The sequence below is a fragment of the Barbatula barbatula genome (assembly GCF_947034865.1).
Source record: "Barbatula barbatula genome assembly, chromosome: 8".
NCBI lineage: Eukaryota > Metazoa > Chordata > Actinopteri > Cypriniformes > Nemacheilidae > Barbatula > Barbatula barbatula.
The window spans coordinates 18,806,910-18,828,825 of record NC_136771.1 but is presented as its reverse complement, the minus strand read 5'-3'; the positions used below and the strand labels follow the sequence as shown (position 1 = coordinate 18,828,825).

The 21,916-nt window shown below is 37.2% G+C and overlaps 1 protein-coding gene across 2 annotated transcripts in view; it reads right to left on the bottom strand.

The window, feature by feature from the left end:
- ndst3 (N-deacetylase/N-sulfotransferase (heparan glucosaminyl) 3) overlaps nucleotides 1-21,266 on the bottom strand; it is a 43,235-nt gene extending 21,969 nt beyond the window's left edge. The window contains exons 1-5 of one of the 2 annotated variants that reach the window (XM_079463168.1): nucleotides 20,973-21,245; nucleotides 19,181-19,359; nucleotides 17,849-19,081; nucleotides 2,988-3,075; nucleotides 1,827-1,981 (exon numbers count right to left, since the gene is read on the bottom strand). In XM_079463168.1, coding sequence (XP_079319294.1) covers nucleotides 1,827-1,981; nucleotides 2,988-3,075; nucleotides 17,849-18,826 — 1,221 coding nt within the window. In that variant the 5' untranslated portion in view covers nucleotides 18,827-19,081; nucleotides 19,181-19,359; nucleotides 20,973-21,245. Of the gene's footprint in view, nucleotides 1-1,826; nucleotides 1,982-2,987; nucleotides 3,076-17,848; nucleotides 19,082-19,180; nucleotides 19,360-20,972 lie in introns of both variants that reach the window. The other variant, XM_079463167.1, reaches the window with a different exon arrangement.
- Between the last annotated feature and the right edge of the window lie 650 nt (nucleotides 21,267-21,916).

The window sequence follows — 21,916 nt, the reverse complement described above, 5'->3', positions numbered from 1 at the left end:
TAATGGTTCTAGCGAATCCTGATAGCTTGCGATCAGGCAATGATCTACCTTTCTGTGCATAGATCATCAAGGGTAAATTCCTGTTTACTTGCATAAGAATGTTAGAAAACACACACTGTATTGTTTTGGCATGAAATCTTCTGCATACAGTTCAATATAGATTGAATTGAAATTATTTGTTTTGATGTGTGAGCAAGGCTTTTCATTTTCATTATTACATAACACCTTTAAAACATTTAAAACAACGGGATCGAAATGAAAAAGTATAACATATTTTCAAATACAATATATTAACAAAAATTCAGTTAACAGTGCATCCCTTGTGCATTCATGTGAACTGACAGGTATAAGTTTGTGCAAAACCTGATTGAATTAAGAATGAATGGATTTACTTTACAAAACAAAACCTTCTGTTATTTGCTGGTAAAATACATTTTAGATTTTTTATTTGCAATTTTATATACAGTGAGAGTCAAAAAACTAAAGGAGATGAGCAGGGGAAGGATCAAGAAATGCCATGAGTCAGCTGAGAATTGAGAATATACAGCATGTGTTACGCTGTTACACATGACGAGAAAATACACAATACTCTATGTGTCAAAGTATTATAGTCTGCTGGTACGGTCTGAGAGTCTTTGAGTGTGACACGAGAGTCACAGACAGAAAAAAGCACTGAGAAGTGTTGCAATGAGATAACTAAATGAGTTCCGATGTTTTATGGAGAATTTCCAGATAGATAGTTGCTGCGTCCCAATTCGCCTACTCATAACTATGTAGTGTGTTTGTAATGGAAAAGTATGTACATTGTAGCACATAGCAAGACAGTATGCACACACTAGAACATAGTCGTTGCCTAGACGACACTGTGATCACTAACAGTCACAAACATCAAATACAGTTCTTCTTTGCATTTAAGTATTTATTCCTTCATTATTTCTTATTTATACCAGGGGTCCGTGATTCTAATTGGCTGACGAAGGTTCTACAGGTGTGCATTATTTTTCATTCAAACGCACACCTATGAAGTAGTTCCAGATCTGTCGGCCAAATTACAGTTCGATATCACTGCGCCAAGTTTAACCATTATAACGGATTTATACTGTAGCTTAGTCAACCACAAACAACATGGAAGACGATACAAATTTTCCAGGAATAACCTTTAATATTTATGGAAAGTACGAAAATATCGACAATTGGCCGAAAGCTGTATTTGACAGTCCAAAAGACGAAATAAAAAAAGAAAGCGAACATCAAAGGAAGCCATTAAGCTACTGGGAACCTTCGGCAAAGAAACGAAAGAAATGGAGCTTGATCCTGTCGGATAACGTTTCAGATGACATCAAAAACAAAGCCACAGATCATAGGCAACAAACTTCAGTGATCAGCACCATGCGTTTGATCTGCCGTTTTCTATGTCCAACTTCACAATTAATGGAAACGTGCAGTTTAACTTTAACAAATAAAACACAAATAATTAAACAAACTGAAAACAATAAATAAAAAATGTAACAGAAAACAGAATTAACAGAATAATTAACACAATTAATAACACAAACCTTTCGACAATTATTAGCCAAAATATTTCCCCAGAAGGTCAAAAATGTTCTTTATTGATACATTTAGTCCCCAGACTGTAGGACCACACACACACACACACACACAGTCACTAAGTACCTGATAAAACATGTATAATTACCATTTATTTCAGAGTAAATGATACATGACTGAATGTTGGGTTAATGGGTTAAGTATTTATTTGAGTAGGATGACAATTGGTTTTGTTCAGCAAATACATGTGATTGTGCGAGTGGTGTTCTTTTTCTCACCAGAGCGAAGTCTTTGTTTAGAATCATTTGTTCCATCAGAGAGGACTCGTTGTGGAAGAGATGAGGCTGCATATGACTCCACATGTGAGGAAACCACCAGAACTCATCAACATATTTCAACAACAGGTCATCTCCATCGTCTTCCTCCTGTGTACCTACACACATCATATTATAAGCATATTAGGTCTTTAATCAAGGGCTGTAACTTACAAAAAAGACATTCCCTCAAAACATACCATTACTAGACTGCTTAAAATAAATATACAAACATGCATCCCAAAAATATATAATAATGTCAATGTCATTTTTTTATAAATATTACAAGCTTTAAACCACAAAATGTGCACATTTCTATCACATTTGAAAATGAAATTTGACATAATATAAGAAATATGACTTTTTTAAATCTTATTTTGGTTACACTGGGAATTACACGCTATTAAAACTATTTTTACGTTTGTAACTTTACATTTCTTAGTTACTTAGTTCTTAGTTTTTTCACAAATGATCTAACATTCCATATTAAGCATGCTTTTTAGTGACACTTTTGTCTCCTTGGTTACCAAGTTTACTTCATTAGAGGCACATCTGTGGGTTGGTTGGAAATGATACTACAACAGTCTAAACCGAATTTCAAATTTCTGCACAATAAATGTTTAAATGTCGTCCTTTTACTTTTTATGGTTTTCATTTAACAATTATTCAATTATTTTTCGATGGATATTTGAAGAATGTAAGTCTAGGTTTGGAAGAAGGTTAAAATACGAAAAAAAAGGCAAAGTAGAAGAATGCAAAAATAATACTGTACTTTTCATCCACAAATTGTTGACATAGCACGTACAGTCTGCCCATTATTTAGAGGATTATGTCTGATTTACACTTCTTTACCTAATCAACTTGGTTTGTTGGTTGCTTCACAAGGTCTCTTCCTGTTTAAGTGGGCGATTAACTTAATTTAATGAATCCAAACAAACACGGTGATACATATACACGCACATTAAAAACAGAAAGCTGTAACACAATGAACCATGAAACTTCAGTGTTGCCATGCCAATCAGAATATTGCAAAACATCTGTTCACAGGCATTTCTAAAAAATAATTTGGGAACAAAATAGTTTTCACCTTGTCCTAATCTGTCTGTTTATCATGTCCACAATTACCTGTATGGAAGAATTTCCCAGAAAATCCCAAGTTAAAGGTGAAGTTTGAGATGTACGACCTTAAAACATTCTGTGTTTCCAGAAGAGCCTGAAAGACAAAACATTTAAAATTTAAAACTCCAAAAAATGTTTTTTTGTGTTTCACAAAAAAGGTTCTTCAGATTATAAAATTGTAAGAAAGAGATGGCTCTTTACTGAATGGTGCTTTGTGGAGCCATAAATGATTCTCCTATGGCAAGCAAGAGTGTACAGTATCATTCAATACAGCATAATAACTGAAAACGATATTAAAACCATTTTGATGTTCGCATTATTAATTCAGATTATGTGTCCATGGTCTGTGAAAGGTTTGGCCATATAGACCACGTTGCAAGACGTTAACAACACTCAGAAGCACTTCTCATTTTCGTTTTTTAACAATAAACACAAATGTAACAAAATAAAACCTAGAGAACATTTAGAACTGAATCAAATTTGGACAAAGATATGTATGGGAAATAAAAAAATATATCAAATGGAAATCAGGAAGTGCTTCTAGACCAGTGTTGTTTAAGTCTTGCAAAATGGTCAATAGTTTTTTAAAATGTAAATTTTTACTAATATAGCAAACCTGTCAACTAACTGATTTCTTAGAGCATCATATGGCCCATAAATCCCTCAAATGATATTGTGCTTTATATCTCTTTACTTCAACAGGTTTAGTGTTGAGTTTTGGGTTGGCAACATGGCATCTATGAGATGTTTTTACTAATACTAATTACAATAGTAAAAACCAGCGTGTAAGTGTGTGCGTGTGTGTGTCTGTGTGTAAGGATGTGATAATTCTTTGCTGAATGAGAAATAGCATTTGGATTTGGCAGGTGCCTCATTGCAGTAGTTTCAATAAAACAGTCTCATATATTTCTAGCCAAGACACCATGCAAATACAATCGATAGCTGTCTGACAGCTGACAGTGAGTGTGTTTGTCACTGGTTTGTAGGATATATGGTAATATCACAGAAGGCAGGAAGGGGCGTGTTGGCTGACTTAGACAGTGTCATCGAGTCATTACTCATAGAGCTCAGGAAGATATGCTGACACACTCAAGTAAACACACTCACTCAGACAAATGAACACGCCAATGGGCGCCAGAAGACTGGTGTAATATATTTGATTTTATCCTCTGGTGAGAGTGTGGCAGTTATCCTTGATGGCATTTTCATAATTAATTTCATTTACGTTAAACTAAACCTCATCAACAAAATCAACACAGGTACTCACATCCTGGAAATCAAATCAGCCCTCCCGCATGAGGCGGCACCCGCGAATGTTCGCTTTGCATCGTAACCTAATAAAGTGGCATTTTGATTGAGGACTCATTCATTTAAAATGATCCGGCCTCACAAGCCAATGACATCTAATTCAATGTTCGTGTCATTATGCGATATTAGTAAAACTGAAGCTTTTGATTAGACCCCTTTATGCATATTGAGGGGGCGAGTGAGTTACGCGTTTTCTAGGAATACAGTGTTTGATAGCTCAGGCAGACGGGAAGAAAAGGTAAACTAAAGGATAATAGGACTATTAAGCTTTTGGTTCTAAAGTAAGAGTGCAATAATGTGTGTTTTCAGGTACAAGCATTTTTGTGAATTGTATCTTTGAAAGTTACATAACATTATAATTATATTTGTGTGAATGCTGGGAAACTACATTAAAGTTAATACGGGCACCGGTAAGGTGTTTAGTGTGGGCGGTATACCGGTCCTTACCGAATACCGTTGTGTATTTTTATTATAATATGAATTTTTTATATAGCGTATTACCGGTGTATGCAACTTAAACAATGTGCGGAACGCGGCGCAGCTCGACAGTGTTGCACTATGACCAGCCATTCAAACAGAATGCGTCTTTCTATCCCTCGGCACTACTGGATCATAATTTGTCTATATAAACATATACTAAACGGATGTTTTCTCTATTCATTTGCTTAAATAACGTATGCAAGTTACCTTTGCATGCTATACCGTTGTATAAATTAATAGTCATACCGCCCAGCACAACATCAATTATTTAAAAATGTAGGATGAATTCAGATTAAGTTAAGCAAACTGTTTTCGATCATCTCAATATCTAAAAGTTTTACATAGCAATTTACTCTATAATTATAACATTTAATTGGGGCAGGTTGTCACAGGTTTCAATTTAGCTGAAAAGCTCATGATACACTGAGATCAAATGTGATAATGTGACAACATGCTCTATACATCATGTTTTTTCCCCCCTGTTCTAAATGTTTTATGTTTTAAATCCAAGATTTAACCGTATGTGTCTGTACGTCAGAGGGGAAAGTGGAAGTAGGAAAGAGAGATTTAATATTGAATATGGGATTTTTAGAATCTGACATAAGATAACAATTCCAAAACTGAAATATGAAGAGATGGGAGGTGAAGGAAAAGATGAGAGACCGAACTTGCAATGAATGACAGATCCAAAAAATTGAAGTAAGATTTCCTAGGAAACAGACACAAACGTTCCCATTGCATCAGCAAGCCGTGACATGTATAGATACATGCATAAATTGTAAAGTTGTTCTAAAGTACAAAATGGCAACAACTAGGCCTGAGTGATGTAGCTAAATATATCGAGATTTTTATTATAAGATTTTGGCAAAAATCTTGCAAACATACATTTTTAGTAAAGCATCGTTGAAAAAGGGACCAGGATCATTTCTGAGTATCGATGCAAATGAATCAATGAATCAGATTGTGTAGATAATTGAAATAGTTGAACCTGGTCAAAATGAATGGCAAAAAAAGATACATATGCTGTTGGTAATATAAAAAAAATCTGTGATAATGCTTTAATATATTTATTTACATACATTTCCAGCACACATGTTTAAAAAGTTCAACTGCAAACTTTGCCAGCTTATTTTCACAGGACAGTCAGCCTCCTCTTGATTAAAATGCAACAAACTGAGCTGGATTAATTATTTAAGCATAAGGTTTTAAACAGCTCTGTCTTTAATCGATTCCTTACGTTTACGGAGCACACTTCAAAAGACTGCACATGAATCATTAATGCATTGATAAGCCAAAGTAGCTGCTTCATAATGGCATCATAGTTCTGATGTTTCCCGTCAGCTTTGAAATTCAGTGTGCGCTGTCATAAGAGCAGAAACTGTTTATTTTGAACCACGATGAACGTTTTGGAATCTCTAATTTCGAAGCATTCTTTATTTCTTTGTTTTATTATTACTGTTACAGATGTACCCAAGCAGGGCATGTGGCTGGATCAACAACCGTGTTGGTCTCAAACAGTGGGTTAGATTTAGGGATATGCTGCGCACTGGGCTTGGTCTACATTGTTTTCTAATATACTATAATTTTTGCGTAGTATTAGTATTTAGCCAGCATATTCAAGGTCCATGATAGTACTCCATGAAAGTAGAATTGCACACTCATTTAGAAATAAGGGTCCATTCGAATTGAAAGGTTCAATCTAAAATGTACCAAACTTCTCTCATGCGGTCCCATGTTACTCTGTTCCATGAAACAGAAATGCATATCTTTCACTTAGTCATTGTGTCATTGGTTGACCTTAAAATGCCTTTAATGAATTCAAGTAGTAGAGTCACTCATTTGAATTTATTATTAGTTCTGGCTAACAAGAAACTGCATGCAGGTACGCCTCAATCCACCAAAGTAGTAATCAGCCAAAGTAATCAGAGCGTAGCATGATACGGTTTCTTCAAGGAAAATGTATTCGTCTGACTTTTGCTCCACGGACATTTAATCAGTGTTCTTAAGACGTAATGGAGAGATGTATAATTAATTTGCTCAATTCAGGTGTAAAGAATGAATGGAAAAAAGAACTGAATTGTCTTTAACACTCATTTTATTTCCATAAATTGGACCTTATCATTTAAAATACTAACAACAAAAAAATGTTTTTGTAGGTATGTATGTTGCCTTGCGGCAATGCTGATGGAAAAAAGAGAGAAATAAAAAAATGATGTGAGAATAAAACACGATTTCTCTGTGACAGAATCTAATAGAACTGTTTTCCAGTTTAACATTTTATTTGAACTTAATACTAATAAAGCGGATACTTTTAAAGTAATTTTAATAAACACTACACAAGTAAAATGCAATGTTGTGATATACAGCATTCATATTCACAATTTTAATTGACAAAACATTATTTCAGCAATACACTAATAAACAATATATTTTGAATGATGTTCATGTACAATTGTCTTTTGCTATTTTGTTAAAAACTGTAATTTCCCGCATCTGGGGCACCAGTAAAATACTGTAAAAATGTTTTTTTTTACAGTTTTGTCCTGTAAAATTATGGTTTTCATGTTTTGTAAATTTGCAGTCTTTTTCTGTAATTTGCTTCTGCTAGTATACGTGAAAAATCTGTAAAAACATTTTTCAGGATGCATTATAATATAATAAAAAAAAAGATTTGTTTTCATTACTAACCCTTTTTGCCATTTATAAGGCATAATGTGTTTGCAAAATAAAGAAAAGGTGATTAAATACCCTAAAGCATAATTTTGTTAACAAAACTTTAAAAACGGCACAAACACTTCTCAAAAAAACACATGTTGATTGCACAAAACGATCATTCCATTCCCTTTCCCATAGCATAAACGTCCCAATATAAACAATGGTAAGTTCATAATGTTTGAAATTCCCATAAAGGCAGGAGTGAGGTTAGCCTTGTGCCGGTAGTACATTTTTATGTAGTGGTAATTGATGAAGCTTTTATTACAGTAGTATCTTTGTGATGAAATGCATTACAAAAACAGTTCAAAAACCAATATCAGTGTTATGGTGTCAAAAACAAGTTTAATAACTTTTTCAAATATCAACTAATAACAAGAAAATAAATAGAAAGTACAGCTTATTGATAATTTGTCAGGTGTTTAAATAAATACTCGATTTTAGTAAGAGAAAACATGTAATGGTGTACATGTTTACTTGCTGTACAATAGTGTAGTTAACATACATAGTCGATGAAATTACAAGATGCCACTTTTAGCGTGGCTAGCGGTCCAAGCTAACTCTTCAACTGTCATCAGTAATGCAAATCGCAATATAATCCATGCAATTTTGGTGCTTTAGTTCGGCAAGTTGTTTCTATGTGATATTTAGAAACACGTAAATATGAGAAGTCGCGTGACATAACTATTATTTCACCTTAAGCCAAGGTCAGACTTGACTTTGAATATGCAAAGATCGTTCGGATGGTAGTACAAAAATGCCCGTGAGGGATTACTCTATTTTTCACATGTCTGCATCGAGAGGTCACGCTGTGACGTTTTCATCTTCTGTTGGCCTCACGCTCTCACGTGATGCGAATTCGCAGGTCAGAGTTCACCAAACTGTAACTTTGCGACGCAGCGAAATGTAAAAATATCGTTGGATGGGCTTGCGTTTCCAGTCTGTCGAATTTGCATGCGTATGAATGGAAGTCAATGGAAGGAAAGGTCAAGTGTGACCGCGGCATAAGGCTGGCAGAACGCGCGAGTGCGCATGCGTATGACACTTACGCATCATAAACGTTTGACGAGTGTTATTTCATCCAGTCAAAGACACATTTTTCTTCACAGTGATTTGACATGCCCGCAATAACACCTTCGAGCATTTTCAATACCGTGGTGTACCAAACACCCGCATATGTCTAAGTGAGGTACAGAGGGATTGATATCCAGAGTTAATCAGATTGACTGCTTTTATTAGACTGCAGAGAGAGCAAATTATAGTTAAACATTACAACCACAGCTGTGCTTCATTTCATTATGCGCACATGCACACAAGCCTCCGGTGAGGGATAAACTACACAAATCCGCGAGAATAAAAGCGTATGTTTATCCCCCATCCTTTATATCTTCTCCCCTCCAAGCTTTCTGTCCTCTTTTGGGCTATCTCTCTTATCCTCCTGTAAAACTTGTCTGACTGTTCTTGTTTTCTCTCTGCTCTTCTTGTGTGTCTCTGCTGACATTGAGGGCCGATCAGGGAGAAGATAGAGTGACAGAGATGCATGTTAATGACCTGAAAGCACCGATCGATCCCTAACAGGGGAGGGAGAGATAGAGAGAGAGTGCGAGAAAGAGAGAGAAAGTTTAAGAGGAAAGGAGGAGGGGACCTGTTGAAATGCTGACAAATAGCTGAAGACATATGGGTAGGCGAGAGAGAGAGAGAGAGCGAGAGAGAGAGAGAGAGAGAGAGAGAGAGAGAATGATAGATCAGCTGCTGCATGTTTCTTAAATACTAAACAGAAATTGTGCAATGCAAAATATAAAAGCAAGAGAAACCTCACTACTCAGTTCCCTTAAGGAGATCCAGCACAGTCGCTACAGGTGTCTTTCATCCCATTAACTACAACCAACATTGTTTTTAATCTATCCATCTGGTTCATCTCAGTTAACTAATCTGTGTTCAGCAATGAATTAATAAATCCATAAATCTCAACAGAGTCTGTTGCCGATCAAATCTACTTATCAAAGACAGACAGACTGTCCTTATGTGAATTCATCTGTGTGCATCCACCAGGAGAACCAGAAAAGGCTGCACATGTAATATTTATTGCACATGAAATCATTTCTCATTCCCAAACCCATGAGGAAAGCGAGCATGCGCATATACATGCCCATTAATCTACCTCGGTGAGGTCTCATTCAAAGCTTATGGAGGAATTGAAATACTTATCACTGTTTGACGAATGCATGTGTGAACTCATATAGTTCCTTTATTTGATCGTAAAACCTGTTAATCATACTTGTGCGTGCACATCCACAACATGTTAAATCCTGAGTGACAGTTCTGATAGAGGGGCAAAGGATTACAGGCAAAAAAAGTCATCTGGATGATGTAGGTGTGTGTGCACATGTGCTGTTGGACAACAAATGGACTTGCTAATACCAGTTCCTATGGGACAAAAAACGTCTAAAGGGGGCACATGTTGGCTCAAAAGCCTAATCTTATATTGAGCTATAATACATCTCAGGACATTTCTAGATTTGTAGACAATATAACGTAATTATTGGTAGCAAGTAATCCTAAATGACTGTTGAATATTGCATAAAGTAGCACAAATTTGACATCACTACGTTCATGTAGATAAGAAATGTACAAAAAAAAACATTGATAACAAAAACACAACTACAGTATGCGTACAATTTGTTTAAACATATGGTGACTAGGTGCCTACGGTTCCATGCAAACAGTAATGACAAAAAGTATGTTTTAAAGAAGTATTTTTGAATTTTTATATACAACAAGTCAAACAAGTTTAATGCGAAATAACATTCTACCCACTTATTCTATTTCTACAGTGTGCTGTAGGTGTCTGTATGCTCAAGTTAACAAGAAATCAAAGTGATCATATTTACTTTCATCATGCACAACAAATCAGGTTCCAAAATGTTTTTTCATAATCTTTCATCAAAATGTAAATGCACTTGCTTATTGTCTGATATGATTTTACTTTTCTGCTGACATCACTTAGGCTCTAAAGCCTTTTGGATAATATTAACCAATAGTCAAATTAAGGAATTGATGCCTTTTAAGGTCTGGTATTCTGCTGGTATTCTACTTTTCATCATCCTAATGGTCCTTTTTGAATATTTATTTTTCTTAAAAAAATGCAGATTCTGAAAGCAAAATGGAGGGCAAACAGCAATTCCCACTGACTTTTAGGGACTACTTCATAAGTCAGAAATCAATAGCTACATCAGAAAATCCTCCAGCTGGAGAAAGCACACAGCATTGCATTAAGTGTTGCCATCTGCCTGTGTGCTTTCTATGGCACAGGAGCATCATCCCATGACACACCCACCTTCATTTTATAAAAAATATCCAAGCGATTTTATTGGGCAAGATCTGGATTAGAAGAGTCATGATCCTACACGGACAGATGGATTTTTGAAGCAGGCTGGGGTGAAGCACAACAGATTTGTATTTGGGAAAAAACAAGAGGACAAAATTAAAGGAGGAATGGTAATACTGGCAAAAATAAACATATTGTTGTCACAGCAACAATCTCCGATGATCATCTTTCTATTTTAGCAATTGTACTTTCTATTTTTCCCTGACCGCTTTTATTGTCTCACCATGTTTATTTGCTTCACGTGCCTCTTATCAGACGTCCATGTGATTCCCTTAGAATTTCCTAAAATCAAAAACTGATTTTCAACATACACATTCATGTTTATGTTGTTGGTGTGTGAGCGTGAGGCTGAAAGCCACAGCTGCTTGGCAACCTGTGTAGCCCTTTACGACAACACAGATATAGCAGCTCCATCTAACTCATGGCAGAAATATCATTGGATCAATACTTGCTGAAAATAGGCCTGGTGTGTGTTTTTCTCTGGTTGATTTGTATTTGACCTCTTGAAGCTCAGATTTAAGATTGGACTGATGCTTCAGATTCAATCTGCTCTAAATGTGTCAGGTGAACAACTTTAAGCTATTCCTTTGGGTCAAAGACAGTAGATTGAAAACCGGATTTATGTATTACCTTTTGGCATTTAAAGTCAAGATGGAATTACTTTTAAAGTGGTCATATGACAAGGCTAAAACGAATATTTTCATCTGTTTTAGATGTAATGCAATGTGTAAACGCGATTTAAGGTTCAAAAACGCTGTATGTTCCACATACCGTGCATGTTTGCATTGTATTGACAGCTACGCCCACCTTACTTGCGTATCCATTTGGGTGGTCTTAATCAAATTATACCACGAACTGACGTAGATTTGTGGGGGTGTGGTTACACGAGGCGTTTCAGGCAGGTCTAAGTGAGCATTGACTTTCTGATAGAATGCATCTTTTGTTTCCGACACTTAAATTTTTGCAATTGTACGTGTCTAATACATGCATGGACAACGTATAACACACCAAAGACACAGAAAAACACGTATAAGCACCATATAACCCCCTTTTTCTATAAATAGTGTCCATATAAGAAATGTTGAGACTGCCAGAAATTGATCAAAAACTCATTTTAGATAAATTGGACAGAAAATTGAAAAAGTAAAAAAACCTTTTTGCTTTGTCATTGATAAAATATATTGATAATATCAAACATCACAACAACAACATCATGCAAAAATGCCAACCATACTGCTCATGTAAAATTAAAGGCAAGCACAAATTCAGCACCAATCGTTTGTCTTATTGTTTATATGCCTATCCAGGGGTTAAATTGGGATTTGTTATGTGCCGGGGCTCAGTGGGGGATTTTGAGGGGTGTGCATACGAAGCTTATAATCTTATTAATAGACAAACTGTTAAAGATAAATAAAGAGAGCACTATTCTATAACCAATAAAATGCTGTTCAAACTCTAGATGCCCGCAGTTTACAAAGCTATACATGTAAGAAGAAAATCTTTCTGTGGGCCCATTCCTTGTGTCAATATCAAATATCTTCATTAATTAATGTCCACAGAATTGTATATATGACCTGCGTATTTCCAGTACTTTTCTGTCAAAACTTCATAAAACATTCACAATGATTGAGATTACCCATTAACACACACCATGAACAAACTGCTTTAAATGCTTGAATTTGATTCAAATGACATAATTTGGAAGTCGAGCCTTTCTTCACAAACAGCTCATTATGACTTGAAACGTCAAACAAAATTGCGTACCGGACGAGAAGCGGCGCCACACGCCATGTCTACAACTCGCAAATAAGCAGCGGCCGCTGCAAAAATGACAAAACAGAATATTCCAAACTGAATATATCTCCCTCCGAAGGGCCCTTCAGGAAGGGGACACCATACAAAACGTCACTCCAAATAAAGAGAAAATGATCTCTTCGGAATGGAACGCAGGAAATTATTTCTGTGCGCACACGGTTAATGTACGACTGCCAGTTGAGTTACTACGTTGCAATGCATTATATATATGCAACGGTTGCATATATCCGTTTTTCCGTGATTAACAATGTAAGTGTATACAACGACAAAAAAGGTAAATTGTAACTTAAATTTGAGATTTATACTGTGGCATGACAGAGTGCCGCACACACGCGGGGAGCAGAGCGAGACGGTCAACCTATGTGCCGGGGCTCTGCCCCGGATGGCCACGGCCCAATTTAACCCCTGTGCATATCCATAAACCACTATGGCAGAGTTATGTCACAGAATTGAAAATTGCTAACATTATTCAAAATACCTTTCTCTGTGCTCATCAGAGCAAAGTAATGTATACAGGTATGAAATGACACGAGGGTGAGCAAATGAGGTAAACTTTGACTTTAAGCATAATCGGAGTAAGACATAAAAATATAATAAACTATAATCAAAGGACAAGTGTAACAGAACAAAAACTAATCTATACCAGAGAACAAACAATAATGCAGCAAAACACAAGGAGTGCAATAATTCAGTACTAATGTTCTACAGATGCCGTATGGCCCTCAGAATCTCCTCTTTTAAAATTATTTTAATACTTAGTCCATCTCTACATTTAGTACGTCTCCTGACAGCATCCAAGAGTACTGTTACTCTTTGTATCTCTTCTAAATCACTTTGTATCTCTTCTTAAGTCCCAGCAAAGGAAGTGAGCGGCGGTTCTGATGTGTTTCTGTTCTGTTCTGTTCTTGTCTCTCATTTCCCCTGTTTTCTAACCCACATTTGTGTATGTGTGTGTATTGGTATGTGTATGAAAGAGGCTTCAGGAGTGGCTTTGATTCTGCTCTTTGTCTCTGGCTGAATGTGCTCGAGTGTTCGTGCTTCGGGTATTGCTTTGATACTGTGATACTGTTCTGTCTTAGACTACATGTTGAAGTCAGTGTGAAGTTGAAGCTTTGTCTTTAATCCTCATCTACAGGTATATGCAGCTTCAAAGCCAGCAAGACAATCCCACACATACACATAACCACCTGCTGTAAGGGCACTAGGGCCGGACAAAGTAGCAAAAATCATCAAAAATCGTTATTTGTCTTGTTTTTTATTTTATCTTAATTATAAATATAGCATTTTACATTAATATGTGTGCAAGTCTCAAATAATTTATACACATTATTCTAAATCTAATCACCATAAAAAAACAAGAGATGTTTCCCGCAGTTTTTTCTCTAAATAAAGACAGATCTGTTTAATAAATTTTCATTTACTATATACATAAATATACACTGTGTAGGAGATAATAATTTAATATACAACCATCTGGTTGTTACTGCAGAATAAACCCACGGGGTGACCGGGACCTGACGTGAAGGGGTTCATTTTAACACCTGGCGAGTTGTACAGTATATCTGATTATTGCCTGGCTACTTAACTATTTAACAATAATTATATTTAATTATTGAAATACAGATTCAAAATTTTTAATTAGCTAATTTGTACCGAATGCAAACCAGGTGGTTTTAAGGCACGACGTTCGACGAATACGCAAATAGGTTTAATCATTTGTCAATATCTCATGCCATTAATTAGGCATATTTATATATAATCTATGTATGATATTAAACTCCACTGGTCACAATGTCTTGCAATACCCAGCTGACCATGTGATAGTTTTGACCATTTAGGTTACGATTAGTTTTACGTGGTTGTTATCAAAGCATTGCATACCTTGGATTGTTGCGATCACCAATCAGAATTAAGTATACAAGATCGCAGCAGGGTAATAAAAAATAATAATTACCTACTGTACACTTTTACCCAAACATTTAAATTCTTGAAAAGTGTGACAATGAGACTTTTTGAACATTTATGAGTAGATATGAATCAATTCAAATAGAAGTGTTTGTGAACTGATTTATATTAGTGATGCTTTTAAAAGCTTTCTGTCTTAATGCTGGTTAAAAGTTAACATATTAATAAAAAGCACAAATTAATAACATAAAATTAAAATAAAAGAACAAATAATTACCAAACACTCCCTTATTGCCTATTGTTACAAGCAATCAGATGGCCACACCCCTAAACGCAAGGTTGAATTACTTTCAGTTTTGATTTTATTTTACTGTTTTTCAGAGGCGAAATCATTGTGAATACTTTAAATATCTCTCGGCCTTAAAATGTACACTTATTATATACTCTAAATGGCCTTAGTACTCCACACAAGCTGTCATTTACACAACACAATTTAAACAACACATTTCCATATACGCACCGCCATCCCGAAATGCCCTGTTACGCCGCTACCAACACAAGGTCACTTTAACTGCGTTTTCAGCAGAATCACTGCTTGGGGAATCCACGCACATATAGAGCAAAGGTAAATCCCATTTGTGTTTGCGAGTTGTGTGTAAGAGCGCATCAAGTCATTTATCACTGGTGTCCCCTGTTTTTCCAGCCTGCCCCATGGGCTGATGGGAGATATGGCAGCCAGTCACTGAAAGTGACATTCTAATCTACAACACCAACATCTAGAGCGCACAGATTTTCCTCCTCTCTCACTCTTGCTTCCAATGATCTCTTTCTCTCTCTAACAGGAACAGCCATTGTCCTCAACGAAAATGCATTGTTTATTCATGACAAAATTTTATAATGCTGTTACGATCTGAAACAAGTAAATAAAACTGTTGTATGAATATTACAATAAAATACATCGTAATAGACAACAGATATACTTAACAGTTTCTTGTAAGCAATTGGAAATAAGCTGCTCCACTGGCTCAGTATCAGTTTTACACACACATAAAGACCCCTGCTGGTTCTGACAGTCTGCCATAAACAATCACAGGCTTTTCTATAACCAGCACTAACAGTGGCTAAAAACAATGGCTGGTGAATCAAAGCCTTCCCACTTCTCTCCCCCATCACCACACGTCTTGTTTTTACCCAGAACCCTCCGAGAATTTCTGCTGACATTTCCAGCCATGCTCCACAGCGACTAGCTCTAATTCTCTCCCTGAACACCCAGAACCTCTATCTTACCGCTGCCTCATTTGCCGGGTCTAAATTAGCTCAGACCAATCAGGAAGATTTTGACAGCGCACATTCTTAGCTAGCAACATCTGGAGACATGTCACGTGTTTAGCCACTAACCTTTCTACCGTCGCATTGCGCTCGGAAATTAACGTGTACCTGCGCTGTGTACAGTGGCATCGCACTGTTAACGGAATCTGTTGTATCTAACAAGAAAATGACCCGTGTGGGTCAATCAGAAAGAATAGTCGCTCATTGTGTCTGACGGGTTCGATAGCGTAAAATCATGGAAGTCAGTAGGCTATAGGTTTGTGACAGGGATGTGGGAATTTAGGTACCCCATTTGTAATTTTGAAATATTTAATGATTCATCTTATTAATTATTTATCGCCAAAATGATTACAAATATTTTTTTTATTCTGTCAACTACTAAAAATATTCATCCCAGATAAAAGATACAAATTTGCATTTATTGGCAAAAAATTGAACTGGAGAAACAGGTCAAAATCACAGAAAATATGTTCTGTATTTTTCCGACCTCAAATACTACAAAGACAATGAGTCCATATTCACTTTTCAGCAATACAACAGTAATATGTGTACATGTATTTAGGAAAGGCTCTAACATATTTTTAATATGAAAACCTTTTATTTAATTTTTTAAATAAATGCATTTTTTTTTTTTTTTATGTCATGCTGTCAGTCGTTCATATTGCTGTTGGATTACTTTTAAAGGATTGCTTTTGTTAAAAGACTTATGTTCATATGTATTTTGAAGCCATACTGTGTGTCTGTGTGAGGAACAGAATTAAATAGAAAATACTGTTATCTCATCTAACCTCAACCTGCGTTCACGTTCAAAAAGGTCACCTGGGTGTCCTTGAAGGCAAAACAGCATTGGATCTGTAATGTTGACACAAACTTCAGGAAGGGCAAGATCCTTATTGCATATCGACTTATATTTTGGTATATATAATGGATCTTTAAAAATGTCTTATAAAAGATAACAGCGTAAACTGGTTTGTAAGGATATGAGAGTGCGATTTGTTTAGAATTCAGAATTTGTGGGCGAACTATCCCTTGAAATATTCAACTCTCTCTAATGGTTGCATCTTTTTTCTAATTCTAATGCTTAACATCCACATTTAATTCATGCAGTAATGCATACTCCTAATACTGAAGCTTGAAGTCATGAAGTCCTCTCACAATGGTGTGATAGCAGCGCTTCATTGTGCCGAGTGGCCTCAGAAAGAGGCCAAACGTGGGAAAGAGATTATGAATGAATGTGTGAAAGACAGAATGAGCCCCATTTTACTGCTCTTGTCCTCCTAAGTAGCCTCTTTATTCTGACAAGACACCCACTCCAATTCAGTGACACGCACACACACCACCTCTCGCTCACCGACACACACGCAAAATCCATTCTAGACCACACAAAATCATTCACACTTACAAAATCAGACGTGTGCATCCGCGAAGAGGCACTCAAGACCAAACATCAACTAAATAATGTGTCTAAGAACTAATAGCACAATTAATGGTTCTCATTTTTCTTCTGTGATTGGTCTAAATAGATGGGATAATTTCCCATGTGTTTCATACAATAAATGTCAATGGGAGGCAAATGTTGTTTTAAACATTCTTCAAAATATATATTTTGTGTCCGGCAGGTTTTGAATGAAGTGACATTTTGGGTGAACTATCCCTTTAACTCTAAAACATATACAGGTTTGTGTGAGGGTTTGGTTAAGAAGGGATTGAACATATTATTAGCCTGCTCTGAAAACAATTGAGGTCTATGCTACATGTACTCACTACAATTTATTGAAATAAACCTGTGTGTGTGTGTAATATATTATAGATAGTGTGATGCGCTTAATCTAGTGCGGCATCTAATCAATTTCTTGCACACGACACCATATATGCAAAATCATAATTCCTCTTTGATGACCTCAACCAACAAACAAACAACCTCTCTTACCTTGACGTCATTTACATTCATTCTTGTCCCTTTCTTCCCTACGAAAATATCGTCGATGTCAACCAGGATATAGCGCTCCAGAGATCGTGACAGCTTCCTGCCTGTGAGATAGGCGATGGCATCCACCAATATAAGTCTGTGCAACCAGTAGCTCAGCCCATGACCAAACAGGACACGCTGCAACCCATCATAAAGACCCAAGTCTTGTATAACTGTAGCATGAAGCCCGTGGGGTAGCACCTGTGCTGCCCTGTTCTCACTGGGACGTGCTTTGGCCAAAAGCACTGGTTCATACGTAGAGTGGTTGAACTGAAACACGGTCCAATCCTCTCCCGGTAGCGGCCCTCGGTCGACTTCCGCTCGCGTCACGTAGAGCAAAGGTGAGCGTGGGTTCACGCAGCAGTCTTGAAGTGCAACATTTGTTCGTAACGTCACAGGGAAACCCTTCAGAGGTAAAGCGGGCTGGGAGTTTTCACTTGCGCGGTGAAATGCGATGACGCCGACACTGTATTCGGCACAATATTTATCCAGCAAGTCACGGTTCCACGCGTCCATCCCGACATACTTGAGAAGGTTTTCGTAGATGACCAGTGCATAGCGTCCCCGGCCTTTGTGTGTCAGCGGTGGAATGTCACCCTTGCCCGGAGCGATTTCGGCATGGTAATGGAATTGGTTAGATTCTAGTATGGCAATAATGTCCTGTCCAAGTTGAGAATACTGACTCTCCACAAATACCAGCACCACTGGGTCCTTTCGAGATGGATCTATTGGTTTAGGCGTCCGAGGCTCTGACTGACGGAAAGGAAGTGCCCGGAGACTGGCACAGTCTGAGTCTATGGCTCGGTCGGCGAGGTCCAGTTCTTGAGTGGAGCCGGTGTAAAGGTAATAGGCGGAGACTAAAACACTGACCACACAGAAGGTGGCGAGGAGGATGACAAGCCTCCTCAGATTCCTCCGCAGCTTCGTGGCCAAATTCATGGCAAAAGCCGCACATGTGTGGGTGGGAGTCTCTGATTGTTCTCTGAGCTGCGCTAAAGCTGCAAACTGGCTTTTTTGGTAATCATACTGCAGTCATGTGACCATCTCACAAAACTGGCAATTTTGCTTCAAAGCAAAACAAGTGGAATTTTTGATTGGAAAGTTAGCAGCTGCGAACAACAGACAAACTGTATGTATCCTTCTTCAAACTAGCAACCCTCCATGTCCAGAGATTTCTCCTGACTTCCAATGAACCTGCAGAGAAAAGGGATGACAAAGACAAGCACATTTCATTTGTAAGCAGAACTTTTATCAACTCAGAAGCACGCGTGTGTGTGTGTGTGCTTCTCTCACAGAAGTGCTCATCAGGGGTGTGTACGGATGCTCTGGAAGGGCAATTCAGCCGTCAGCCTTTAGGTTGTTTTCAATCAACACTTCACCAGCTGTGGCCAACACTTCCCTGGAGGAGTGTTTGATTGGCCTTATATAAATAGGAAGTTGAAAGTTGAGCCAATAGGAGCCCAAAGGCGGCTCTAAGGGAGAAAGCCATCATTATTCTAATGGGAATCAACAGTGTGTCACACAACACACTTAAAACTAAATACACCGCATTGGCATCCTATAATCATCACAATGAAATGTCGTCCATAAACTTTCTTTTGCCAAGAAAGGGATGTCAACCTATGTGTATGATTTTCAGTTTCCCTCAAATACATCCAAACACCAGCTATCGATGGACAGACAAAACCAAATAACATATAGGCCTATTTTATAATAACAATAAAAAATGAACAAACACTGAGTGCTTATACGCAAATACAGCACTGTTACATTCTAGAACACTTGTTAGCTCTGTCGTTGTGTTTGTGTGTCTATGTGCATGTCACGGTCTGTGTGATATGGGAGTAGGTAATTAAAGGAACTTGTATTACATGAGATTGAAGATTACAGGGGCGAGCCAAACATCACAGGGGAATTTAAACAGGAGGGGATGAGAGATAATTAGAATAATCCACTTATAACAATTAACAATACATTAACCATAATTTACCCATGATGTTTTGATATTTGTAGTAAAACTGTAATAAAAGGGAAGTCAAGCCGCCAGATAACCACAGTTGTTACATGTACTTTTACTACAGTATAATAAAAGCATGACTTCATGTGCGGCATCATAACTAAACAAAACTAGCATTGCACAGGGCTTCTATTTAAAATGTGTATAGATAGATATAGACATTTTGTATTCATGTTAAATGTCTGTATCGCTCAGGTTTAAGTACGTGCATGTGCTAATAATTCGCTGATTTTATGTGTTTGCAGAAACCTTAATAATTAGCGAGTCAAGTGTTTGCCAGCTGCAAAGACCTGCTGTGTGCGCGCGCGCGTCCGTGCGTGTGTTTATTTCCCCGCGAGGCGGCGCTTTCTTTGAACTAGGAAGTATTTTATCTCCACATTAACTTACATTAATACTAATGGATGCGTTACTTCATGTGCTAAACCTGTACTCTCATGTCTAACGGAATAAGTAGTCTACATTCCAAAAATATTTGGATTTATTTTACATCAATATAGCAGCATGACTTCTAAAGAAAATAAAGAAAATCTTTGTCTTATAGCGTTAGATCCAAACAGGCGTACTGACATGTCAATACGTTTTACGTTCAGTTTAAGTAGATTTACCTTTTATTTGGCAAAACTACTTGACAAATCTGTCAGAATTAGATTGTTTGAAATATTCATAAAAGTTATACATTACATGAGAAGATTTGTTTCTGAAACTTTTGAATTAGCCCGACACACTGGTGACTTTACGGCGACAAACATGCTTAACTGTTAGATGTCTTCTACCGTTTCCTAAAATGTGTAAACCTGCAGGGCATCATTTTCCACGCGATTCCTTATACGAGCAAATTATGTCTTCTTCTATGTTGCAAAAATAAAATAACTTGCTCTTATAATTTACGACAGCGATGCCGACAACGCGACCATTTAAAGCAAAAGCATCTCAGGTCCGGGACAAAACACACCGGCAACGTGACATTCCTGCACAGCGCATCTTAAAACCTCACATCCAAAAAAGAATCATTCACATAAGTTACCACACAAAATGATAATCGCCCACACTTTCAGCCAGCTTTCTTACCTTCAAACCAAGGCTGAAAAGCCTCTCGCCGGAACACCAGCTCCTTACAGCTCTGAACCCGAGAACCCAATCTCATCCACTGATTCAGAGGCAGCCATCTGGAATGATTCGGGACCGGTTCGCTATTCTCTTCGCGCCCTTTCCCCCTCTGCCTTTCTTTAACTGCGACACGGATTAAAAAAGAAACAGAGGGAGAGACATGAGGAGCGCAGCTGAAGAGAAAATCCAGAGACGAGCGCTGATACATGCGACTCCCCACCAGTGACTGTGAACAGAGCTGCTCGCGCTGCCTATGCTTACCTAAAGCGAGAGAGAGAGAGAGAGAGAGAGAGAGAGAGGGAGAGAGGGAGAGAGAGAGACTCTTTTACATAGTGATGGACACTTTATATGTAATCTAATGGCATAGTGTTGATGCCCATGTTAATAACCATGTTCATACAATTATATTATATTAATTCAATAATTAAAACATGAATATATCAAGTAGGATATGGTATAACATACTGTAGAGTGTGATATATCTGGTTTGTCAAACAAATGATTTGGCCACTTAGTTTGCCATAGGTTTTATTCTTTGGGCGTTGTATTGCAGACCACCGTTAAAAAATAAAAGCATGGTTGCTCGTACTAATTCCAGGGCCTTAAACAGAATAAGTAAAACAAGGTCTGACAAGAAAACTTAAGACAGATTTGTTCAAAAGACTAAGTACTGATTATTTACTTTAAAAATATATTTACATGCTCGACTCCCAAACTGTTTTATAGTCCAATTCAAACGACACGTGGGTGAGAGAGGGAAATTGGAAGAAGTGTTTCATAAAAAAAGGTTTACAGTGATGATATTCACCCTTAGAAGTTATTTTTCTGCGCAGGTAAAATATTTGTGTGATCATTTTATGCTGTGTGAGACTTTAAAAAAATATATTTTTCCTTTGCAGTTATTT